The 25,647-nt window shown below is 59.7% G+C and overlaps 1 protein-coding gene across 2 annotated transcripts; it reads right to left on the bottom strand.

The window, feature by feature from the left end:
• Positions 1-657: 657 nt before the first annotated feature.
• On the bottom strand, positions 658-24,872 carry CHAF1B (chromatin assembly factor 1 subunit B). Of its 2 annotated transcripts, XM_079763261.1 has the most exons (14): positions 24,806-24,872; positions 23,494-23,665; positions 22,909-23,041; positions 19,331-19,448; positions 18,892-18,995; positions 10,091-10,187; positions 8,223-8,307; positions 6,949-7,042; positions 5,954-6,023; positions 5,772-5,863; positions 4,328-4,481; positions 3,756-4,178; positions 2,121-2,209; positions 658-1,415 (listed from the first exon to the last, which is right to left on the bottom strand). In XM_079763261.1, the coding sequence occupies exons 2-14, from the start codon at positions 23,617-23,619 to the stop codon at positions 1,282-1,284; spliced, it is 1,719 nt and encodes a 572-aa protein (XP_079619387.1). In that variant the 5' UTR covers positions 23,620-23,665; positions 24,806-24,872; the 3' UTR covers positions 658-1,281. The 2 variants fall into 2 exon arrangements, with proteins under 2 accessions (XP_079619387.1, XP_079619386.1); XM_079763260.1 differs by lacking the exon at positions 24,806-24,872 and having other exon boundaries at positions 23,494-24,025.
• Between the last annotated feature and the right edge of the window lie 775 nt (positions 24,873-25,647).

Here is a 25,647-nt window from a genome sequence, read left to right as displayed (position 1 = left end):
TGAACGACCTTCAGATGAAGTGATTTGTCCAAGGCCCGTCTGTCTCTAAGACACAGACAGACGGACGGATACACACATGCACCAGGTGCGAGTGAGCAGACTGAAACACAGCGCAGTAACACCGAGGGGAGCCGTGGGAGCCCTGGGGGACCCCAGGCTCGAGGGTGGGCGCCCATGCTCCCCCTTGAAGTTTTCCGAGCCCAGGACCCGGCACTGCTTCGGTAGGAAGGGCCCGTGCACTGGTCACAGCAGATGTGCTGGGGGGGGGGGGGGGACCAGGAGGGACAGGGTGGGGGGGCGGGGAGCCCACCCTGACCTTCGCTGAGGTGCCCATCCTAGTGGGCCCCGGCTTGAGGCCCTTCCTGGTGGCCCAGGCCTGGTCACCGCGGGGGCAAAGGGACCCACGCCGGTCACCCAGGAGAAGGCAGCCCGGGGCAGCACCCGCATCTGCATGCCGCGTGCTCATCACGCCAGAGTGCCGGGCATCAGTGTCCTGCCCCACCTGCTCTTCGGTGACAGCGGACATTCCCGGTGACAGCTCTTCTCAGCGCCTCCGGGCACCCACCCCGTGCCTCCTGCAGCGAGCCCCCCTCAGAGTCTCCCCAGCAGAAACAGACCTGCCCCCCCCTCACTTTCCCCCCGCCCCAGGGCAGAGAAAGCAGACACAGGCGTAAACGACTAAGTTACTTTTTTCTTCTTTGAAAAATCAACCTAAAAAGTTAACCTATTCGATACCAAATTGTATCTCAAGTAAAATCTCAACTCTCCCCTTAAAAAAGAGTAAAACCTCTCTTTTTATGCCAAAGCAGGGGGTGGGAGGACGAAGCTGCCACCCCGCAGCCTGCTTTTCCCTTCACGCCGGTTTCCTAACTGTCTAGAATGAGCATTATTACCTTTAAAATCAGAACGCAAACAGAACAAACTTCCGAAAACTGACCCACTATTTACAAGGTAAATCTAATAACCATTCAAACACCCCGGAACCCACCAGGCCCCCGTGAGGGTCTGCACGTCCGCAGGGCTTCAGGGAGGAGCGTGCTGTTCCCACGGACAGCGCTCAGGGTCCAGCTCCGGGAAGGCATCGGGGGAGGCCTGGCCCGGTGACAGGCCGGGTCCCAGGGAAGCTCACACGGAGGCGGGAGCAGACCCTCCGCGGGGGACGCCCGGCCACGGGCAGCTCGGTCCAGAAATCAGGGTGGGTGCCCGCCGGGCTCCTCTGACGCCGTGGCCTGGGGTCCTCGGCCCTTCCCTGAGCGATGGGGGTCCCCAGCCGAGCAGCCTTCAAGCACAAGCCAGGTCTCCCCCCGGCTCCGGCCCCTGGGCGCCGCCTCTGTCCGCCCCGGGCCTGGGCCGCTTCCGCTCCGGGGGGCTGACCTGCATGTCTCCGGGCGGCTCTGAAGCGTTGACCGGCAAGGCTGCCAAGAAAGCAAGACTTCTGTAAGCGAAGAGCTGATGCTAACACAACAGACCCTGGCCCTGGCTGGGGTGGCTCAGTGGATAGAGCGTCCGCCTGCAGACTGAAGGGTCCCGGGCTCAATTCCGGTCAAGGGCACATGCCCGGGTTGCGGGCTCGGTCCCCAGTGTGGGGCGTGCAGGAGGCAGCTGATTGATGATTCTCTCTCATCATGGATGTTTCTATCTCCCGCTCCCTTCCTCTCTGAAATCAATAAAAATATATATATTTTTTAAATTCTGTGCCCAGACAAGGAGTAAACTGCCTGGCCGGTCCCATGTGCCTAGAATGGAGTCTACACCAGTGGACCTCAACCCCAGGCCCACTGTGCCTCCCAGGACGGCGGGTGCTGCTGGTGACATGTTAGAATGTCAGGAGTGGGGGATGGGGACATCGGGGTGCTAATGAACGCCCTGCCACTGCCCAGGACAGCCCCACCACCAGCCCGACCCGGCCCAGCATGGGAGCAGCGCTGAGGCCGGGAGGCACCCAGCACCCCCTGCTGGCAGCACCCCGAGAATAAACAGGCCAGCGGGTCTGCAGGGTGGGCCTAGGCCGGCGCATCCTCGCTTTCTCAGAACCAACTTAAAATGAGCGGACGTTCATTTCCAAAAGAAAGGAGAAGGTCGTCTACCCTCAGGGTTCGGGACCAGCACCAGACCCTCACCTGGCGGGGCCTCCGTGGGAGGCGTGGAAACCACAGCGCCTGGCACAGAACTCGGGGCGTCCGTCTTTAAGGGCATCACGTTCACTCTCCTGGTTGAGAGAAGGGAAGGGCGCGCGGTGAGTCCGTGTGGCAGGACCCGGGTCCGACACCACATCCCAAACCGCCCAGAGGAGGCGTCTCAGCAGCAGCTGGTCACGTCTGCAAGGCGGCACCTGCACGCGGACGCGCCCGCGGGCTTAGTGACCAAGGATCACGCTCGCTCACGTTACGTCACCACAGCGCTGACGTCACCACTGCATGATGTCACCACAACGCTGACGTCACCACGGCGCTGATGCCAGCTTACCCCTCAGCTGGCCACCCGTGTGCGCCGAGCCCTGCTCAGGCTTCCTGCTGCAGGCCGTTCTCTCTAAAACCCACAACCCGAATGTCCAACAACTATTCCCTTTTCAACATGACCAACTGCAAGAAGCTTGCGACGTTAAGCGGGGAAACTTCAATACCCAAATATTTCCCAGAACCCCTTCCCTCCGCCCCAAACACACACAAGAGGAACGAAGCATCGCTTGTCTAGAGACCCGCCTCGGAGCCGGACACCCCCACCCCCGCGGTGGACCCAACGGCGAAGTCACGCGAGCGAGCAGGCAGACGCCCCAGTGCTTCCAGCACCTTCTGTCACCCCCGCCCCGCGCCCCGGCGGCCCCAGGCAGTCTGTCTAAAGGCCGGGAGGTGGGGCGCCGGGGAGCAGGCAGCAGACGGAGCTGGGAGGTAACTTCCCCGACGTCCAGGGAGGAAACTGGGCAGCGTAGCTGCTGGGGGCTGGGGTTCTGGGGGGCTGGGGATCTGGGGGTCGCCCTCGGGCACGTCTGCGGCTGCCTGATGAGAAGCGGGGTACCCGCCACTGCGCCGCCACCGGGATGATCTGCTCACCAGGCGCCCTCTGCTGGCGGCAAGACGCCTGGAGGCCCCGCCCCGTGCAGTGCCCGCCGCTGTGCAGGGCCAGAGCCACAGGAAAAGGGGCTCTGCCTGCCCCATGGGCTTAAACCCCACGGCAAACAGCAGAAAGAAACCCCGGCCGAATGTGGCGTGTGACAAGAAAGAAGGGCTCATGGAGGACGCGAGTGTCCCCAGGGAGCGGTGTCCGGGTGTCCGGGGGAGGGGGGGTCAGAGGCCCCCAGGCCGAGTGTGCTCTGGGGACCCAGCTTTCGAGGGTCGGGCTGGAGAGGAAGGCACCCGGGAAGGAGCCACACCCGTGCATCAGGTGGGAAGTGGGGACCCCGCAGAGGGGTGTGAGCCAGGAGGCGGCGCTTGGAGTGAGGTTAAGAAACCTCCGGAGCCCTGGCTGGTGTGGCTCAGTGGCTAGAGCACCGGCCTGTGGACTGAAGGGTCCCAGGTTCAAATCCAATCAAGGACACATGCCTGGGTTGTGGCTCGATCCCCAGTGGGGGGCGTGCAGGAGGCAGCCGCTCCATGATCCCCTCTCATCATTGATGTTTCTCTCTCTCCCTCTCCCTTCCTCCCTGAAATCAGTAAAAACCTATTTTAAAAAAAGAACCCTCTGGGGCAGCACAGAGTCGTACTGCCGGCACTTGGCCTGCTGACGGGCCGTCAGCGTCTCCCTCGGGGTGTCCTTACCGGGGAGCCTTGCTCCAGGCCTGCAGGGTGTGCAGGGTGACCCTCCGGGGCGGGGGCGCCTTCCCGGTCTGACTGCCGGGCGGGCTCTTCTCCTCCGCGGGCCCGGGCACCGCGCCCCTGGCGGTGGCAGCCGTGGAGGGCGAGTCCTTGGGCGCTGGGGCTGCGGCCGGCTTCCCCGGAGCGGGTGCTGGGCAGGGGCTGCCGGGGTCTGGGCTTCTGCCGGCCGGGGTGCCCTCCCCCAGCCTGGGCCCCGGCGAGGACCCCTGTTGGGTCTGATGCTTGGCCTTCTTCGCCGTGTCGGGAGTTCTCGTGCTCAGGTCCGGCTTCCCTTTGAAAGGCGCTCCCAGCTCCCCCTTCTCGAAGGTCACGAAGGAGCAGTAGCCGTCGGTGGAGGAAATGGCCAGGAAGGCCCCGTCGCTGGACCTTGGCCCCAAGGCAGGAGAAGGGGGTTAAGTTTCACCAGGTCTGCGGCCCGGCCTCCGCTCTCACTGGAGTTAGAAATGAAGTCGGGCGAGGCCGCAGCGTCCTCGGAGGGAAAACGCGGCCACCTCCCCTCCCCGCCCGGCGCTCACCAGGAGATGTCGCTCAGGGTGTGGTAGTGGATGTTGGACACGTAGCCGAAAGGGAAGAGCTGCTGGGTGTCGTAGAAGAGCACGGAGTCCTCGGAAGCCACGGCGAACACCACGCGGTAGGGCAGGTGCACCAGCGGCCCCGGGGCCGGGCCGTCTGCGGGACACGGGCAGGAAGGACCGTCACACCAGCACCAGCCAGGCTCCCGCAGGAACCACCGACGCCCCACGAGCCCTCGCCCCGGACGTACAGGACGCAGTTCTACTGTAACTGGCGTGCAAAGGGCCTGAGGTCTTCCTATTACTGTGTACGAATGCAGGAACGAACGAGAACCCCGCGTGAACCAAGGACACCGTGTCAGGACCCACCGATCTTGGGCACCGAGGTGCAAGAGGAAGAGGATTTCCGGTAAGGAAATCCAGGGTCACGTGGGAGCATTGTAGCAAGTGATGTGTTCATGCTCTTTCCAGTTAATTATATTCGTTCACATGAGAGTTTAGAGTGAAAAACAGCTTCCGCTTCCAGCCTTGGAGTAACAGGGCCCCCATTTAGCCTCCGACTTTTTAAGACGCGGACTGCCCATCAGCAGTGAAGGCCAGCGGCCCCGAGCCGCGGGGAGCAAAGGCGCGCAGTGCTGCACAGCCTCAGCTCACCGCCCGGTCTCCAGGCCCGCGGAGGGAGGGGACCCGGCCGTGCCCGCACGTGCCCTGAGCTGCGGGGCCAGGGCAGGGCTCCGGGCTGCAGCGGGGACCTGCGGGCCTGTCGTCTGAGCTGAGCGCTGGCCGGTGCACGTGGGTAGGGGAGCGACCTGAGGTCCAAGCAAGAACAGGAAAGAGATGCCCGGCCAGTGGTTGAGCGTCAACCCAGGAACCAAGAGGTCACGGTTCGATTCCCAGTCAGGGCACGTGCCTGGGTTGTGGGCTTGATTCCCAGTAGGGGGCATGCAGGAGGCAACCGATCAATCATTCTCTCTCATCATTGATGTTCCTCTCTCTGATATCAATAAATATACATACCGTATTTTCCGGCATATAAGACGACTAGGCGTATAAGATTTTCCTGGGTTAAAAAGTCATCTTATACGCTGGAAAATACGGTAGTCCAATATATCTAATCCATTATATCTAATCCCATCAATATAGTCCAATGTACCGTATTTTCCAGCGTATAAAATGACTTTTTAACCCAGGAAAATCTTACACGTCCAGTTGTCTTATACGCTGGAAAGTACGGTATACATTTTTTAAGTTGCTCTAAGCAAAGACAGTATGTTGTAGACGCTGCCAACAACAGACACACAGTTTGGTAACAGTCTCTGTTCCAGCTCCGAGTAACTAAACGGAGCCAAACCCACATGCCCACCTTTCCCCAAGGAAAGGCCCAAACCCCACCCACCCTGCTGACCTCCCGACAGGAGACACGGCACACCGCTGCGTTCTGATGTACCTGTTTCCGCCTCCGGCCTCAGCTCAAAGTAGACAGGGCAGCAGCGGACAGCAAGCGTCGCTTTTCCGGGACACGGGAGATGTGCCACAGGCCTGGGAGGGGGCGGGGGGAACATGGGTTAGAGAGACTGTGCTCAACAACAGCAGAGCGGGCACACGTCCCGACGGTCCCTCAGGGCTCACCGTTTCAGATTCTTCCTGGAGAAGAGGTACGTGGTGTTGGTCACGTTTTCGCCAGACTCCACGCATCCGGCTGGCAGGTAGGGAAGGCTCTGTTATTCAACTGTCCACCAGCAAACCCCAAGGCAGCCAATTCTGGTCTAAAGTAATTTTCCCGAGAGATGTACCCCCTGGACAGTGTGTGTGCGACTGGGACCAAATACAAACCTCTGCACACCTGGGCTCAGCCACACGCTGGCTCTGCCCACCGGTCCTCTCGCCTGGGTGTCGTCTCACCTGAGGGCACAGCCACCTGAGGGCGCGGCCGCCGGGAGCCACGCCCAGGCCAGGGCAGGAAGAACATAAAGCTCTGTGCCCGCGTTCCGACCTCAGCTGCCATCCGTCCGAGGGCTGAGACTGGCCGGACGGAGCCAGGAGCCGCCAGGAGACAGCCCTCTGCCGAAACCCGGCCCCGCAGAGCTGACCCGCTCTGGGCCCGCCCCGCTGACGTCTCCGCTCCGCCCTCCCAGGCTGCGCTTGGCACAGCCAGACCCGGCGGAGAGCGACCGCAGACACGGCTGCTCTTGGACACGTCTCATCTTCTGCTGCCGTGTGCACGCACACACACACACACACACATGCACACGCACATTCTCTCACATGTGACCATTGCGTATCCACCAGGAGGGCGGCAGCATCTCGCCCATCCTTCCTTCCGTCCCCAGGATAAACACCTGGCCAGCGTGCATTTCCTCCAGGCTCACGTCACCACGACAACCATACATACACACGTGGTGGGCATTTCGTTTACTTTACAAAATGAGGTGTTCTTTAGACTTTTCCTTATTTTGCTTTTCTTTGTCAACTACTCATGAAAGTTAACTTGCACAGCAACTAACGCATTATTTTTCCCCTCTCCCACCTCCTGGGTTCCCTCCTCTTACATTTCACTCGTTTCCGCCTCATTCTAACCCACACATTCGACGGGCACCCCCGGAGGAGGCACGGCCGCCACGCACCTGGGGTGAGCAGCAGGGAGCCGTCGGGGGTGAAGCTCAGTCTGCGGAAGAACGACTTCATGCTGTCGTCGTGGAACATCCGGTAACTTCTAGCCTGAGGCACAAAGTGTGAGCGTCACCCCCAGCCTCCAGGCGCCAGAAAGGCGCGCCGTGTCCTCCGTGAGACCATTACTACTGACCATCGTCAACAGAACTGAAACAACGAATACCAACCCAATACTCCCGTGGGACTGCGAGTCACCAGTCATGAACGGACCGGCCTTCTGTTCAGGAAAGCTTGTGTGCGCACGTGTGTGCGCATGTGTGTGAGCACGTGTGTGTGCGTGTGTGTGGGCATGGGTGTGAGTAACTGGTTTATGTGGGGACGAGACTGGGAAAAGCAAGAGGATGACCGGAGCTCTCTGCTCCCTGCCAGTGTGTATAATTGAGAATTTCCACCGGAATAAATGCCTTTTAAAAGGGTGTAGTTGGTTATTAAGCCGGTAATCAGAGCTTTCCACCACCCTTCCCGAACACCCCGTGGAAGTGCTGCGTGCACCCCACTCCAGGAACATCGGGGCGTTAATTCTCAGGACCCAGGGGAGCTTCACCCCTCGCTTCCCAAAGCGCCTGACCGTGCACCCGCCAGCCCGGCCCACACGGCCTGCACCTGCCCCCGAGGCCTGGATGGCGCCCGGTCCCTGTTTTGTGCCAAAAACCAACTGGCTGGCTCCCTTTTGCCGAAGCACCTGCCTCCAAGGCCTCCATTCCTGCAGGACGAGGGCCAGTTCTTCCCAAGGTCGAATCCCTCCTGTTCCTGAGCCGGCCATAGCCGGTCCCTGCTCTCTGCGCCCGGAGCCCCCATCTTCCTGCCAGGATGCCGTCTGCACTGCCTGCTGCCGGGCCATCCACCCCCACCCACCTGCCTCCCACGTGTCCGCCCACGCCACTCCTCGGAATCCACTCCTCGGAATCCCGGAGGCCTGCCCGCCTCAGGCTGACTTAACCCAGCGCGGGGTGGCCAGGCACCCGTAGTTGTTAATGCTTCTCAGGTGGCTCCCCGGCACAGCCTGGTTGGAAATCACTAGCCTCCATCATCGGCTTCCCGGCCCCAGACGTGCCTGCGCCCAGACAGGCCGGCCCACCACACTCGCCGAGCCCCGACGGCCCGAGGGGAGCCCTCACTGGGGTTCAGGTGTCGCGGAGACTGGTTTAGCTGCAAGAAGGAAGGAGCTCAGACTCGCCTCCGTCTCCACTGAAGCGCGGCCACCACGCAGAGCCCGAGCATCTCCTACCTCTCCCTCGGCGCCCGCGCCCGCCAGCATCTTGGACACGTTGAAAGCCACGCGCTTCTTCTGGGTGCTGTACACCCTCAGGGTCCTGGGGGGAAGGAAAGTCCGGTCTCACTCTTCTAGCCATTGATCTGCCTCCCACAGAAGCAATCTGTTACCCAAACGGAGGCCGGCCTAGGTAACCTGTGGCCTGGGAACGTTCACAATGACTTTCCCCTTGACCGCGTCCTTGCGAGGAGCAGGTATGAGCAGCCTAAAGCTGTCACTAACGCGGGGCGGGGAGGGCACCACTTCCTTTCTCACGGAAGGTCCCGGCGCCCCCGGCAAGACCTTGTCCAGGCCGGGCCTCGTTTCTCAGGCCTGGACCTTCGGCCCAGCGGCAACTGGTACGGCTGTGGGGTTTGTTTTCCTGGAACAGCCTGGTCCTCAGGGGTTTGCAAGAGGAGGAAAAGCACCACAGGCAAATCTGCAGGCTGGTCACTCGGGAGTCCCACTGGCTAACCAGTGCCTCCTGCCTGCCGGAATCCACAGAGCGGGAAACCGGTGACACCTGGAACATCACAGAAGATTCCAGGGAAACACACACCAGCTCCCCCACTGACTCTCATTCCCGGAAACCTGAAATGAGACCTGCTACGATGAAAAGTAGCGGATAAATATTGAAAAGGACCATTTTCACTGATGAGTAATATGCCTGGCACTCCTGATTTTAAAAAAATTCTTTGTTCTAAGAACAAAATTCAATGCAATTACACCAGTAAACACGGCAGTAGGTCCTCCTTTCAAAAGGCACAAGAGTTTACTTTTTTATTAAACAGTCTCCTTAAAATCGCTGCAGGGACAACAAAAGGAAACCAATATCCAGTCCTACCATTGGTACCTCTGCTTAAGTCATCTATACTAATAAAAGGGTAATATGCTAATTAGACCAGACGTCCTTCCGGACAAAGCCAAGGCAGTTAGGGGCTATCAGGCCGATAGGGGAGAGCAGTTAGGGACGATCAGGCCATCAGGGAAGAGCAGTTAGGGGCAATCAGGCAGGCAGGCAGGTGAGCAGTTAGGAGCCAGTGATCCTGGATTGCAAGAGGGATCCCAGATTGGAGGGGGTACAGGCCAGGCTGAGCCCCTACCTCCCCACCCCCAATGCATGAATTTCATGCACCGGGCCTCTAGTCTATATATATAAAAGCCTAAGTAACCGGCTGACCAGCCAGCAGTTATGACATGCAGTGACCACCACGGGGCAGACGCTCAACGCAGGAGTGGAAACCACAGGCATGAAAACATGGAACAGACTGATGAATCTCAGAGGGGAGGGGAGAGGGGGGAGGGCAGGAAGAGATTAACCAAGGATCTTATATGCATACTAGAGGCCTGGTGCATGGATTCGTGCACTGGTGGGGTCCCTCAGCCTGGCCTGCGGGGATCAGGCCAAAACCGGCTCACCAACATCTCCCGAGGGGTCCCAGATTTCGAGAGGGCACAGACCAGGTCGAGGGACCGCACCTCTAGTAGTTATTATAAACGACCTTTTCTTTAAAAGTTGCCCATGAAATTCAGATCTAATTCCAAGCTCTTTCTGCATTCATTCACCTACCCCCACCGGCGTGGCTCAGTGGTTGAGCATTGACCTATGACATCCACCCATTCCACAGACTTACTAGGTACTAACTTCGTGTAAGACACTTGCCCTGATCAGTTTCCAATTTTTCTTATGTTGAAAGAATAACAAAACAAATTCTTTCCATGAAACTGAGACTCAAAGAACCAAAGCTAGGCCATGGCTTATACTAGCTAAGTTGTGATAAAATGCCTCTGCAGAAGTTTCTAAGTAAAGAGATACAAAGACAATTCGTCCAACACTCACGTACCGATCACAGCTCAGGGTCGCGATGTACTGGCCCAAAGGATCCCAGGTAACTCCCTGTACGTAACTTTTATGTTCATTAAAAATGGAGATCTTCTGTCCTACGAGAGAAGCACACGACAGCGTAACCAAAACCTGCTCCAGCGCCACCGCGGACACCGCAGCTTCCGGGCCACTGTCCCGACCCGGTTCTGCCGTCAGCAGGTGGCCGGGGGCCTGCCCCAAGCCCTGGGTCAGGCTCGGCCACACGGGTCCTTACAGCCCCACCCCCGGCGCTCAGAGCCAGTGGCGGACACGCCATGGGCAGGCGCGCTGCACCCGGCAGAGCATGGAACAGAGGAGGGAGGCTAACCCGCGGCGGGCGGGACCAGGCCGGGCGAAGGGGCCAGTGAAGGGAAAGGGGGGGTCTAAGCAGACACACGGGGAGACAGAGCAATGGCAGTAACTGCGGACTGCCAGGGGGGAGGAAACGGACAAGATGAGGAGGAGGGGGGGGGCGGCAGGAGCCCTGGGCAAGGAAAAGGCCCCGGCCCTCTCAGTGCGGCTCAGAGGAACGCCAAGAGGGGTGACCTGGTTGTCAAGATGAAACTCGGGGGCTTTGGGGGGCTTTGTTTGTTTGTTAATCCTCACCCAAGGATATTGTTCCATTGATTTTTTTTTTAATATATTTTATTGATTTTTTACAGAGAGGAAGGGAGAGGGATAGAGAGTTAGAAACATCGATGAGAGAGAAACATCGATCAGCTGCCTCCTGCACACCCCCCACTGGGGATGTGCCCGCAACCAAGGTACATGCCCTTGACCGGAATCGAACCTGGAACTTTTCAGTCCGCAGGCCGACACTCTATCCACTGAGCCAAACCGGTCAGGGCTCCATTGATTTTTTTAGAGAGAATGGAAGAGGGGGAGAGACAGACAGAAACATTGATGGGAGAGAGACATCCACCAGTTCCCTCCCACGCGTGCCCCCACTGGGGCTGGGGATCAAGCCTGCAACCCAGACACGTGCCCTTGACTGGGCTCGAACCTGAGACCCTTCAGTCAGCAGGCTGATGCTCTAACCACTGAGAAAACTGGCCAGGGCAAAACTGAGGTTTTGAAAAGACCAGGGAGAGTGCCCCTGGTTAGGAGGTGAGGGTAGAGCAGATGGGAGAGGAGGGCCTGAACCCCAGCAGCACTCACAGGGACGGAGAGGGACGGGGGAGGGGAGGTAGGAGGAAAACCAGGCGCACACCAGACGACCTGAAGAGAGGGGAAGTCATGAAGGCTTGGCCATGCTAGGAACCCAGGACCCAGGTCTCTGAGACGGCCTTCCCTCTGCTCACTCCCTCCACCTTTCTCACCTCATCCCCCAGCCCTCTGCCCTCCATCCCCCAGCCCTCTGCCCTCCATCCCCCCAGCCCCCAGCCCTCCATCCCCCCAGCCCTCTGCCCTCCATCCCCCCAGCCCTCCACCCCCCAGCCCTCTGCCCTCCATCCCCCCAGCCCTCTGCCATGCACCCAGCCCTCTGCCATCCCCCCAGCCCTCTGCTATGCACCCAGCCCTCCATCCCCCCAGCCCTCTGCCATCCCCCCAGCCCTCTGCTATGCACCCAGCCCTCCATCCCCCCAGCCCTCTGCCATCCCCCCAGCCCTCTGCCATGCACCCAGCCCTCTGCCATGCACCCAGCCCTCTGCCATGCCCCCAGCCCTCTGCCCTCCATCCCCCAGCCCTCTGCCATGCACCCAGCCCTCTGCCCTCCATCCCCCAGCCCTCTGCCATGCCCCCAGCCCTCTGCCATGCCCCCAGCCCTCTGCCCTCCATCCCCCAGCCCTCTGCCATGCCCCCAGCCCTCTGCCATGCCCCCAGCCCTCTGCCCTCCATCCCCCAGCCCTCTGCCATGCCCCCAGCCCTCTGCCCTCCATCCCCCAGCCCTCTGCCATGCACCCAGCCCTCTGCCCTCCATCCCCCCAGCCCTCTGCTATGCACCCAGCCCTCTTCGCTGTGGCGTCCCCGCCCCACCACCCTCAAAGCTGGCCCCCACAGCTGCCAGCGCCTACCCATGTACAATGCACATGCTTCAGGCTAACTCCCCCGGTCCTCCTTCCTTCAACACTGTCCAGGCAGTTTGCCCCAGTGACAGGGGCCGGGGTGACAAAGGGGGCACAAGGAGACCTGTGGGGTTTGGGGAGAACAGGAGTGGGATCCGACTCCCAGGTGGGGTCATGAACACCCCACCTGAGGCTGGTGAGGATGACTGGGGAGTGGCCCAGTCCGCAGGGAGGCAGGTGTTAAACCAGCTGCGCTCAGCCTGGGACTGGGAACTAAAAGGAGACCGTCGCCCCGATCCGATCCGGCCGGGGTTTGTCTTGGTGGGAAGGATGGAAGGAGAGGGCCGGGGTTTGTGGGTGGGAAGGATGGAAGGAGAGGGCCGGGGTTTGTCGGTGGGAAGGATGGAAGGAGAGGGCCGGGGTTTGTCGGTGGGAAGGATGGAAGGAGAGGGCCTGGGGTTGTCGGTGGGAAGGATGGAAGGAGAGGGCCGGGGTTTGTCGGTGGGAAGGATGGAAGGAGAGGGCCTGGGGTTGTCGGTGGGAAGGATGGAAGGAGAGGGCCTGGGATTGTCGGTGGGAAGGATGGAAGGAGAGGGCCTGGGGTTTGTCGGTGGGAAGGATGGAAGGAGAGGGCCGGGGTTTGTCGGTGGGAAGGATGGAAGGAGAGGGCCTGGGTTTGTCGGTGGGAAGGATGGAAGGAGAGGGCCGGGGTTTGTCGGTGGGAAGGATGGAAGGAGAGGGCCGGGGTTTGTGGGTGGGAAGGATGGAAGGAGAGGGCCTGGGGTTGTCGGTGGGAAGGATGGAAGGAGAGGCCTGGGGTTGTCGGTGGGAAGGATGGAAGGAGAGGCCTGGGGTTGTCGGTGGGAAGGATGGAAGGAGAGGGCCGGGGTTTGTGGGTGGGAAGGATGGAAGGAGAGGGCCGGGGTTTGTCGGTGGGAAGGATGGAAGGAGAGGGCCGGGGTTTGTCGGTGGGAAGGATGGAAGGAGAGGGCCTGGGGTTGTCGGTGGGAAGGATGGAAGGAGAGGGCCGGGGTTTGTCGGTGGGAAGGATGGAAGGAGAGGCCTGGGGTTGTCGGTGGGAAGGATGGAAGGAGAGGCCTGGGGTTGTCGGTGGGAAGGATGGAAGGAGAGGGCCGGGGTTTGTCGGTGGGAAGGATGGAAGGAGAGGCCTGGGGTTGTCGGTGGGAAGGATGGAAGGAGAGGCCTGGGGTTGTCGGTGGGAAGGATGGAAGGAGAGGGCCGGGGTTTGTGGGTGGGAAGGATGGAAGGAGAGGGCCGGGGTTTGTCGGTGGGAAGGATGGAAGGAGAGGGCCGGGGTTTGTCGGTGGGAAGGATGGAAGGAGAGGGCCTGGGGTTGTCGGTGGGAAGGATGGAAGGAGAGGGCCGGGGTTTGTCGGTGGGAAGGATGGAAGGAGAGGGCCTGGGGTTGTCGGTGGGAAGGATGGAAGGAGAGGGCCGGGGTTTGTCTTGGTGGGAAGGATGGAAGGAGAGGGCCGGGGTTTGTCGGTGGGAAGGATGGAAGGAGAGGGCCTGGGGTTGTCGGTGGGAAGGATGGAAGGAGAGGCCTGGGGTTGTCGGTGGGAAGGATGGAAGGAGAGGGCCGGGGTTTGTGGGTGGGAAGGATGGAAGGAGAGGGCCTGGGGTTGTCGGTGGGAAGGATGGAAGGAGAGGCCTGGGGTTGTCGGTGGGAAGGATGGAAGGAGAGGGCCGGGGTTTGTCGGTGGGAAGGATGGAAGGAGAGGGCCTGGGGTTGTCGGTGGGAAGGATGGAAGGAGAGGGCCGGGGTTTGTCGGTGGGAAGGATGGAAGGAGAGGGCCGGGGTTTGTCGGTGGGAAGGATGGAAGGAGAGGGCCTGGGGTTGTCGGTGGGAAGGATGGAAGGAGAGGGCCGGGGTTTGTCGGTGGGAAGGATGGAAGGAGAGGGCCGGGGTTTGTCTTGGTGGGAAGGATGGAAGGAGAGGGCCTGGGGTTGTCTTGGTGGGAAGGATGGAAGGAGAGGGCCGGGGTTTGTCGGTGGGAAGGATGGAAGGAGAGGGCCTGGGATTGTCGGTGGGAAGGATGGAAGGAGAGGGCCTGGGGTTGTCGGTGGGAAGGATGGAAGGAGAGGGCCTGGGGTTGTCGGTGGGAAGGATGGAAGGAGAGGCCTGGGGTTGTCGGTGGGAAGGATGGAAGGAGAGGGCCGGGGTTTGTGGGTGGGAAGGATGGAAGGAGAGGGCCGGGGTTTGTCGGTGGGAAGGATGGAAGGAGAGGGCCGGGGTTTGTCGGTGGGAAGGATGGAAGGAGAGGGCCTGGGGTTGTCGGTGGGAAGGATGGAAGGAGAGGGCCGGGGTTTGTCGGTGGGAAGGATGGAAGGAGAGGGCCTGGGGTTGTCGGTGGGAAGGATGGAAGGAGAGGGCCTGGGGTTGTCTTGGTGGGAAGGATGGAAGGAGAGGGCTGGGGTTTGTCGGTGGGAAGGATGGAAGGAGAGGGCCGGGGTTTGTCGGTGGGAAGGATGGAAGGAGAGGGCCTGGGGTTTGTCTTGGCGGGAAGGATGGAAGGAGAGGGCCGGGGTTTGTCGGTGGGAAGGATGGAAGGAGAGGCCTGGGGTTGTCGGTGGGAAGGATGGAAGGAGAGGGCCTGGGGTTGTCGGTGGGAAGGATGGAAGGAGAGGGCCGGGGTTTGTCGGTGGGAAGGATGGAAGGAGAGGGCCTGGGGTTGTCGGTGGGAAGGATGGAAGGAGAGGGCCGGGGTTTGTCGGTGGGAAGGATGGAAGGAGAGGGCCTGGGGTTGTCGGTGGGAAGGATGGAAGGAGAGGGCCGGGGTTTGTCGGTGGGAAGGATGGAAGGAGAGGGCCTGGGGTTTGTCGGTGGGAAGGATGGAAGGAGAGGGCCGGGGTTTGTCTTGGTGGGAAGGATGGAAGGAGAGGGCCTGGGGTTGTCGGTGGGAAGGATGGAAGGAGAGGGCCGGGGTTTGTCGGTGGGAAGGATGGAAGGAGAGGGCCTGGGGTTGTCGGTGGGAAGGATGGAAGGAGAGGGCCGGGGTTTGTCGGTGGGAAGGATGGAAGGAGAGGGCCTGGGGTTGTCGGTGGGAAGGATGGAAGGAGAGGGCCGGGGTTTGTCGGTGGGAAGGATGGAAGGAGAGGGCCTGGGGTTTGTCGGTGGGAAGGATGGAAGGAGAGGGCCGGGGTTTGTCTTGGTGGGAAGGATGGAAGGAGAGGGCCTGGGGTTGTCGGTGGGAAGGATGGAAGGAGAGGGCCGGGGTTTGTCGGTGGGAAGGATGGAAGGAGAGGGCCTGGGGTTGTCGGTGGGAAGGATGGAAGGAGAGGGCCGGGGTTTGTTGGTGGGAAGGATGGAAGGAGAGGGCCTGGGGTTGTCTTGGTGGGAAGGATGGAAGGAGAGGGCCGGGGTTTGTCGGTGGGAAGGATGGAAGGAGAGGGCCGGGGTTTGTCGGTGGGAAGGATGGAAGGAGAGGGCCTGGGGTTGTCTTGGTGGGAAGGATGGAAGGAGAGGGCCGGGGTTTGTCGGTGGGAAGGATGGAAGGAGAGGGCCTGGGATTGTCGGTGGGAAGGATGGAAGGAGAGGGCCTGGGGTTGTCGGTGGGAAGGATGGAAGGAGAGGCCTGGGGTTGTCTTGGTGGGAAGGATGGAAGGAGAGGGCCGGGGTTTGTGGGTGGGAAGGATGGAAGGAGAGGGCCTGGGATTGTCTTGGTGGGAAGGATGGAAGGAGAGGGCCTGGGGTTTGTCTTGGTGGGAAGGATGGAAGGAGAGGGCCTGGGGTTGTCGGTGGGAAGGATGGAAGGAGAGGCCTGGGGTTGTCTTGGTGGGAAGGATGGAAGGAGAGGCCTGGGTTTGTCGGTGGGAAGGATGGAAGGAGAGGGCCTGGGGTTGTCGGTGGGAAGGATGGAAGGAGAGGCCTGGGGTTGTCTTGGTGGGAAGGATGGAAGGAGAGGCCTGGGTTTGTCGGTGGGAAGGATGGAAGGAGAGGGCCTGGGGTTGTCGGTGGGAAGGATGGAAGGAGAGGGCCTGGGGTTGTTGGTGGGAAGGATGGAAGGAGAGGGCCTGGGTTTGTCGGTGGGAAGGATGGAAGGAGAGGCCTGGGGTTGTCTTGGTGGGAAGGATGGAAGGAGAGGGCCTGGGGTTGTCGGTGGGAAGGATGGAAGGAGAGGCCTGGGTTTGTCGGTGGGAAGGATGGAAGGAGAGGGCCTGGGGTTGTCGGTGGGAAGGATGGAAGGAGAGGGCCTGGGATTGTCGGTGGGAAGGATGGAAGGAGAGGGCCGAGGGAAGTGAGTGCTGATGGACGGCCCCGGGGGAGCACGGGGCGGGGGAAACAGGGCTCAGACCTAGGGCTCCGGGCAGAAAGGAAAGGTGTTGAGGACGGAGGGAGACGGCTGTGATGGGAGAGTGGGCCCTGGGCTCCAGAGGTCATCGGCGGAGCAGCTAAAAGACCTGTGACTGACGGATGTGACAGCGGGACAGCATGCTCCCTGAAGACGGGACTCAAACCACGGAGGGGGAGGGGGAGGGGCCAAGGCGCTGGGCAGCAGCAGGAATCGCTCATGAGGAATTCCTTAAACAAAAATGCACCGACTTGCCCGGCCGGCGCGGCTCAGGGGCTGAGCGTCGACCTGTGAACCAGGAGGTCACAGTCTGATTCCCAGTCAGGGCACAGGCCCGGGTTGTGGGCTCCATCCCCAGTGTGGGGTGTGCAGGAGGCAGCCGATCAATTATTCTCTTTCCTCATTGATGTTTCTCTCTCTCTTCCTCCCCCTTCCTCTCTGAAATCAGTAAAAATAAAAAATATTGACTTTAAATAAGTTGCCTATGTTACATATTTTAAAAAAAAACCAACACCTTTACCCACACAAGACAGAGGACTGAGACGTGACCTTGATCCCCACACTTCCCCCGTGGCCCAGCTCAGGAAATGGCTCCAATATTCACCTGGTTGTCAAAAAGCTCGGAGTTACAGCCAATGCATCAAACCCTGTCAGCTCTTTCTACAAATTATGTCCCAACCCCTCCCTCCCACCCCCCTTCCGTCACCAGCACCCAGCCGAGGCCACCGTCACCTCCTGGATCACTCCTGCGCCGCTCACAGCGTCCCCGCTCCCACCCGTGTTCTCCCGGGACCGATTTGCCACATGCCACCTGGAGGCGTCTTTTAAAGTCCCGTTACCCTCCTGCCCAAAAACCTTCGGCACCACGGGTCACACTTGGGAGACAATCTCCAACCCCCGTGGCCCGGGCCCGCCCCGCTCCATCCTCAGTCCCCCAGCCCAGCCCACCCCCGCCTCCTGGACACTGTCCATTTCCTCCACACACAGGGCCTCTGCACTTGCTGTTCCCACAGCTGGAATGCTCTTCCCAAAATAACGCACACCGCTTGCTCCCCAGATTCACTCAAGCCTCTGTTCAAAACCCACGCGTGAGCCTTCCCGACCCTCACAGCGCCTCCACTACCTGACACCCCAGCAGGAGGCTGCCGCCTTGTTTGTGTCCTCTCCCAGCACCTGCGCCAGTGCCCGGCATGCTGGCATGTTCAAGGTCATTCCCGGGGCGCGGGCAGGACTGTCCAGGACAAGGGCCAGATTTGGGGACGAGAAGTGACACTCATCCTCCGTTAGAAGGAGCGGACAGAGACGGGAGGATCGAGCGAGGCAGCTAGGGGATGGGTGGCTGACAGCACAGACGAGAGCAGCGTGCAGAGGGCATGGAAGGGCGCTGTGGCGGCAGGACCCCCGGGCACCGGGGCTGCGGGGGTCACCAGCCTGCACGACGGAAAGCGGGGAAGAGGGTGGAGGAAACACCACGCCTGAGGGAAGGACTGCAGGGCTGGGCGTCAGCGCTGCTGAGCGGTGCGTTTCACTGCTCTTTATGCTCCTGGAACTTCTCACACGGCCACTGCTTCCCAGCTAGAGGGGGGGTTCCTCCGAAGCAGCGCGGGCCCGGCTGGCGAGGCTCAGGGGTTGAGCATCGGCCCTTGCACAAGAGGCTGTGAGTGCGATTCCCGGTCCAGGGCACATGCCCGGGTAGCAGGCTCCATCCCCAGTGTGGGGTGTGCAAGAGGCAGCCGATCAGTGATGCTCTCTCATCATGGATGTTTCTCTCTCCCTCTCCCTTCCTCTCTGAAATCAATACAAATATATATATTTTTTTTAAATATATTTTATTGATTTTTTACAGAGAGGAAGGGAGAGGGATAGAGAGTTAGAAACATCGATGAGAGAGAAACATCGATCAGCTGCCTCTTGCACAACCCCCACTGGGGATGTGCCCGCAACCAAGGTACATGCCCTTGACCGGAATCGAACCTGGGACCCTTCAGTCCGCAGGCCGACGCTCTATCCACTGAGCCAAACCGGTTTTGGCAAATATATATATTTTTAAAAAGCAGCAAGGTGCCTTCACCTCCTGAAATGGAACCTTGGGCCTGCCTACCAACTCGGAGCAGGGAGTGCCCCTGAATGGAGACTTGCCAATCTTCCCCAGATCGAAGCGCCACGAAGGCAGGGCTCAGCCTGTCCCTCCACGGCTGCCTCCCGGGCAGGGGGCACCCACCTTGCTCGACACCATGGACTCGGGACACCACCCGAGACCCAGGCTTCCTGCTGGGAGCCTCCAGCTGAGCTGGATGCACGGCACCCGGGCTAATCCCTCACCTGCTGTGCCCAACCTGTCTGGCTCCTTAAAGAAACGCTTCTGATGCCTTTCAAGACAGAGCAGGTGAGGCTTGGTAGACACGTAGGATGCTCCCGCCCACCCCCCTCGCCCCGGATAATAACAAAAGCCTATCAGCTACCTTTACTGACGTCCCAGATGATGGCCGTGTTGTCCACGGAGGCGGAAGCCATCAAGTTGCCATCGGTGGCCCAGCAGATGTCGTACACATCTTCCAGGTGGCCCCTGGGGTCCGAGGGGGCGGGGGAAAGGAGAGAGAGGGGATAAAACGTTTAAAGGCAAACTCGGGGGCCGCACGTTAGGAGGGGACGTTAGGAACTGCGCTGGGACTGCCTTCGCGACGGCGACAACCGACCACATTCAAGGGTATCCGACTTTACCACTGATTCGACTTTACTTGTTAGCAGAAGCTAAGGAAACCCACTTTAATCACGCTTTTCTCTTTTAAAACCGTTCTCGTTTCTGTCTCGCATAAGGAAACAGTTTCAAGTGAGATACAGAAGTCAAGACGCGGGATCGGCTGAACGCGGTCCCCCGGGGAGGACGCGCCCCACCCCCACCTCAGCGTCTTCACCACCGTCCAGTGCTCCTTGTTCAGCTCCGCCTCGTCCTCGTCCGGAAAGGCCAGCTGCTCGGGCTCCTTGCTGTCGTTGACCTTCCACAGCAGAATGACCGCATCTGGCGGGAGGGAGGCAACGGGACAAGCTGCGTTACCCTCGCCCTTCGCGCCCGGGGTTCAGGCCCTTCAATCCCAGGTGCCTGGTTCACCTACGGCCACGAGCATTTACCTCTAATGCTGAGGGGAAAACAGGTTTGCCCTCTGAGCTAAAACCCCAAAATCAAACTCATACCAGGTCAGGGCGAGACAAGTCGCCTTACACAGAAGGGTCCCCTGGCGGGCCCAACACCACTGCAAAGCGACTAACAAACCAAAAGGCGTAACCGGGAAAGAACCGAGGAAAGGAAGACACGGGCTGGTGGGAGGGCTCACGTGGTCACGGCGTCCTCCCCGTATGCCAAGGTTGCAGGTTCCATCCCCGGTCAGGCCACACACGGGGATGCATCAAACTGAATCATCAATAAGTGGAGCAACAAATCTCTCTCTCTCTCTCTCTCTCAAGTCAATAAATAAAAATGTTAAATAAATTAGAAGGAAAAACATAAAACAGCAACAAAGAGCCACCAACACAAGGGATGGCAAATCTTTCCCATCTGTGCAACCTTCAGCAAGTCACCTGAGGCCTCCATTCCCCGCTTGTAAACTGGGGGTAAGAGCCCTAGCAGGTGTGGCTCAGTGGACAGAGCGTTGGCCTTCGGACCGAAGGATCACGGGTTCAATTCCGGTCAAGGGCACGTACCTCGGTTGCAGGCTCCTCTCTGGCCCGGGCCCTGGTCGGGCTGGTGCAGGAGGCAACCAATCGATGTGGTTCTCTCACATCAGTGTTTCTGTCTTTCCCTCTCTCTAAAATCAATGGGAAAATATCCTCAGGTGAGGATTAAAAAAATTTTTTTAAATAAAGAAAAATAAAATAAAATGGGGATAATAACAGGGGGTTGTTGGGAGGATTAAATGAGTCAACAGGCATAAAGCACTTACAGCACAACGCCCCGCCCGTGGTAAGCCCACGTGTCAGCTATTAATATCGTGGCGCATCTCATACATTAGCCTGACGTCATCGATTGTCCGCACCCTGACCACCCGCGTTCTGAGTCACGCTCACCACATTACCTTCCGCCCAGACCCGCTTCCCTCTGAGAACTGCCCGGAGGCCAGGGACGGGGCATCCCCTCCTGTGACCAGAGCCTGGGAGCCTGGGTGAGCAGATGCGCCCCGACATAAGGACACACTCCACTTGCCAACAGCAGGCTCCTGGGCCTCCAGGGCCAAAGGGCTTTGCTGCCCGGGGCAACCTCACAGAAGACTGCGGCCGGGCCCGCCAGGGGGCGCTCCCACTCGCCACCCTTCCCCTCTCGCCCACCCTCAGGACACAGGGGCACTGAATTTAACAACCAGGTCTCTTTTCCGCCTGCGAACAAAGTCTGAGATTTCTGTTTTAATTTGCACTGGCTTCTAGACTGTTCTAGAGTTAAAGGATGGTAAAAAGATTTACTTTTTTTGTATAGTTTGAAGAAAAAGTAGAGATAGGGAATATATATGAACTAGAGGCCCGCCCTAACTGGTTTGGCTCAGTGGATAGAGCTTTGGCCTGCAGACTCAAGGGTCCCAGGTTCGATTCCGGCCAAGGGCATGTACCTTGGTTGCGGGCACATCCCCAGTGTGGGGTGTGCAGGAGGCAGCTGATCGATGTTTCTCTCTCATCAGTGTTTCTAACTCTCTCTCCCTCTCCCTTCCTCCCTGTAAAAAAAAAAATCAATAAAATATATTTTTTAAAAATAAAAAATAAATAAACTAGAGGCCCAATGCCCGGGATTCGTGAACTGGTGGGGGGCGTGGCCCATGGTGGGACCGCTCATCCTGGTCGGCCAGCGGTTGTGGACCCGCCCTGAGCGGCTGCTCCCTGGTCTGGCATCTTCCATGGAGCCAGAGCACTCGCCTCTCCAGGGGACCCGTGGGGCCGGGCCCAGGGACAAGAGCACTGAGAGGTGGCAGAGTAGGCCTGTCCCGCCTCCCAGCCTCCAGGGTCAGCTCTGCGAGCCGGGTGGCGGCGCTGTGCGGCCTGCGGGCGCCCAGAGGAGGAGGAGCCTGGGGTGAGGAGGCGAGGGTTGCACCCGGGGTTCCTGCCTGTCGGCCCGGGGTTCACAGCGGGAGCAGCCGCTCATCCTGGTCAGCTGAGAGGCGCTCCCACGGTGGGAGCACACTGACCACCAGGGGGCAGCTCCTGCGTTGAGCGTCTGCCCCCTGGTGGTCAGTGCGCGTCACAGCGACTGGTCGAGCGGTCCTTCTGGTCGTTCCGCCGTTCGGTCGCTGGGCTTTTATTATATAGGATGGAGTCATTCTAACCAAACTGCTAAAATCACTCACATTACGAAGGTGAGGCAGGAGGCAAGATTCCATTCTTGTTCTCACTGGCCTGGGGACTTAAACTTTCTGAACTTTCCGGTCCAGATCCAGTGCCCAGACATGCACCTGGACAGACATCAGACCTCCAGATAACCGTGACTGCCCACGAAGGACTCAGCATCCAGGCTCCTGAGATCCCTTACCCAGACCACCAGACAGGATCAAACCCCCGGTGCCCACCCTCTCGCCCACCTGGCATCCATCCTCCTGTCTGCCACCTGACTGAGGACCGTCCCGGATGAGTCCCAGGGCTGAGAATGCAGGACTGACCATTCTCAAGAATGTACTTTTGACCATAAGGAAAATTCAACTTTTCTTTCCTTTATGGAGCACTTCTGGGTTTTTGCCTATGTTCCCAGGGTGTCAACTGTAAGACCCTTGAACAAGTCTCCCTCATTTTTTACTAGCCAAAGCCTCCAGACTCTTCTTCAGTTCGTGCGACAAGTTTTATGCCAATAAGCACAAGCAGAGAACGTCGTCAACCTACTTCCACGAAACAAAGATACTTTTAGAGGGCCGTGTGAACGACACCCCCTACGCCCGTGGTCGGCAAACTGCGGCTCGCGTGCCACATGCGGCTCTTTGGCCCCTTGAGTGTGGCTCTTCCACAAAACACCACGGCCTGGACGAGTCTATTTTGAAGAAGTGGCGTTAGAAGAAGTTTAAGTTTAAAAAATTTGGCTCTCAAAAGAAATTTCAATCGTTGTACTGTTGATATTTGGCTGTGTTGACTAATGAGTTTGCCGACCACTGCCCTACGCCAATTAATGAGCTAATTATACAGAAACGTGGGACAGACTGTGGTCACTTGCACGTTCTACACTGACAATCGAGCGAGGCCAGCACAGGGCCTGGGGACTCCGTCAGAACGGGAAACGCCTCCCACTGTCTCCGAGCCAGCCCAGAGCGAGCAAGTGGGCAAGGAGGCATTTTCAAATAGGTCTTCTCAGTTTACGTTTGCTGCCCCCCACCTGCTCCCGCTCCCCAGAACACAAACGGAAGGTTGACGGGTCCAGCGACCTCTAAGATAAACAAGCCCTACCTGGCTCACACCTCAGGATTTAATGAGACACACGGACACGTGGCCTCTGCAGAGCCGTGACGTACGGCACTCACCGTCTCCTCCGGATGCTAAGATCTCCCCATTGGGAGAGAAGCGCACGACGTTGACAGCTTTGGTGTGGCGGGCAAGATTGGACAGAAACTCAACAATGGCCTTCCCATCCGGTCCTTTTTCCACCTTCCAGACCTGGGGATACCAAAACATGCAGCCAGAGCAATCCAGAGTGAGCACCACCGGCCTCCGCACGCTAAAATAACACTACGCTTCTTTCCAGGGAGACAATGTAGCTTTTCTTTGGAAACATAAAAGGAAGGAACTTGTATCTGAACCGTAAACCCACAGTCCCACGGCTGACTGTCCTCCCTCCTACCTTGTTCTAGTCCAGACTGTTCCCCATAGGGACCTGGCTCGGGTTCTAAAACCACAGGGATCCCCGTCCCCTTGACCTAGGCAGCACGACCCAAGGAGAAAGCGGCCTTCTTCCCGTCTCACTGCTCCCTCCAGGCCCTGAGAGTGGATCCCGCTGGACTAGATGCGGAAGCAGCTGGAGCTGGTTGGCATGAGCTTTAAGTGTGAGACTGGAGCACGCTGCCTCGGCGGGGCTCGCTGTGCTGCCACTGCTGCCCATTTACCCTTACCCTCACGGCGGTGTCCACGCCCGCGGACGCCAGCCTGTGGACCCTCCCGGCCGCGCCGTGCTGGAAGTCCAGGCTGTACACCGGCTCCTTGTTGTGCCAGGCGATCTCGCAAGTGATGACCTTCATCCTCCCCCGTCGTGGGCACCGTTCTTCTTCCAAAGACAGAGGAAAGCTGAAAACGGTTGGTAATGAATTGAAGAGGAGAGCCGGGAATTTGAACACTTACGATGAGCCAGAAAGCCTAACCACTGAAAACGCACGCTGGTAGCTTCGTGTGTTACAGCGTCATCCTTGACACGCCAAGGTTGCCGCAGGGTCGCCGGTCAGGGCACATTCCAGAAGCAACCAATGAATGGTTAACATAAGTGGAACAACAAATCATGTTGCTCCCTCTCTCTCTAAAATCAATCAACACTTTTTTTTAATGCACGCTGTACCGGAAAGCATGCTAATATGTCCTGACACAACACCTTGCAAGTTGCACCTAAAGTGCTCTGTTGAGCCCTTGCTGGATTGGCTCAGTGGATAGAGCCTTGGCCTGTGGACTGAAGGGCCCCAGGTTCGATTCCAATCAAGGGCACAAGCCCGGGTTGCAGGCTCGATCCCCAGCAGGGGGTGTGCAGGAGGCAGCCGATCCATGATTCTCTCATCATTGATGTTTCTCTCTCTTCCTCTCTGAAATCAATAAAAATATATATTTTTAAATGCTCTGTTGAGCCCTGGCTGTTGGGTTTGTTCTCCCGCTACTTGGAAAAGCAAAATGGAACACGCAGGCGGAGAAAATCAGGAGGCCGGCGGGCTGTGCCCCCGCCCCCGCTTAGTGGGGATTGGGGCGCGCAAAGGGGCCAGGGAGGGAACCCCACTTCCCAGGAGCCTGGCAGCCTGGTGAAGGGAGCGCCCAGGAGGAGGGGGCTGCAGGAGGGAGCGGCTCTCACGGAGGAGGAGCCCGCAGGGGGAGGAGCCCGCAGGAGGAGGGGACTACTCGGGAGAGGGGGGCTGGCCGGGGGCTGCAAAAGGAAGGGGCCAGGACCGCGAGGGGACCCTGCTTCCCACGGACGGGGCCTCCCGGGGCAGGGGACCCCCTCCCCAGGCCGCAGGGGACAGGACCGGTAGCCGAGACCTGGCCTGGCGGGGAGGAGAACCCACGGGGCCGGGGCCTGGGCGGGAATCGGCCGCCCGAGCGCGCGCCGCTCCGGAGGCATCCCTGCCCCCCGCCGCCTGCCCTCAGCGAGAGCCTCTCGCCCCTGCCCGGCCCGGCCCGGCCCGGCCCAGAGACCCCGGGGAGCGGGAGCCAGCAGCGCGGAGACCTTACCTGCAGGGACGCGGTCATTCAGCGGCTCCAGCGCGCGCTCCGATTCCCGCGCGCCGCAGGCCCCGCCTCCCCGTGGGCGGGGCTACAGGACGCCCCGCCCCGGACGCCGAGCGTGGTGGTCCCGCGCCGCTGAGTCGCCCAATCAGGGCCGGCTGGCTCCTGCCGGCTCCGCGGAGCGCGCCCGCGGTGGGAGAAGGGGTGGGTCATCCATTCATTCGTTCAATCGCTTCCTCCCGCGTTGATTCGTTCTCTCAGCAAACGTGGCCCGGGCCGCCTGCGGAAGCCGCCGCAGACCGGCCCTCGGGACGCTTACCGGCCGGGAGGAGGGAAGAGCGGTCCTGCGGGACAGGAACTCAGGCCGCCCGAGACGCCCCCGTCTTCCACGGGCGCAGCGAACTTTGGGCTGCAACCTGTATGGGGCCCTGCCTTAGGCTCTAGAATTTCAATCAGTAAAAGGCTCGACCTCCTGTAGCCATGTACGCGAGGAATTATACTAAAGAGGTAAAGTGGCCCTGGCCGGTTTGGTTCAGTGGGTAGAGCGTCGGCCCGCGGACTGAAGGGTCCTGGGTTCGATTCCGGTCAGGGCACATGGACGGGTTTGGGGCTCGATACCCAGTCGGGGGCGTGCAGGAGGCAGCCCTTCCATGTTTCTCTCATTGATGTTTCTCTCTCCCTCTCCCTTCCTCTCTGAAACAAATTAAAAAATAGGTAAAGTGGACGGAACCTTGTGCTCTTACAGTCCCAAGGACAAGGTTATTTTGGCTGTGAAGGCTCACAGGAAGTTTGAAGAGAAGGGGGCGTTGAAAGTGGGCTTCGGGTGATGGGGTTTGGGACAAGCAGCT

Source organism: Cnephaeus nilssonii, assembly GCF_951640355.1.
Source record: "Cnephaeus nilssonii genome assembly, chromosome: 3".
NCBI classification, from domain to species: domain Eukaryota; kingdom Metazoa; phylum Chordata; class Mammalia; order Chiroptera; family Vespertilionidae; genus Cnephaeus; species Cnephaeus nilssonii.
Note: the sequence above shows the minus strand (reverse complement) of the source record. Positions and strands in the feature narration are given on the sequence as shown.

What these genes read in the sequence shown, in the direction of transcription:
- CHAF1B (XM_079763261.1), bottom strand. Translation starts at nt 23,619, where the DNA reads ATGAAGGTCATCACTTGCGAGATCGCCTGGCACAACAAGGAGCCGGTG. An exon ending in GCGCGGGCGCCGAGGGAGAG is followed by an intron (nt 7,043 to 8,222) that starts GTAGGAGATGCT and finishes TTTGTGCCTCAG; the next exon opens with GCTAGAAGTTACCGGATGTT. An exon ending in TCCCACGGAGGCCCCGCCAG is followed by an intron (nt 1,416 to 2,120) that starts GTGAGGGTCTGG and finishes CTTTCTTGGCAG; the next exon opens with CCTTGCCGGTCAACGCTTCA.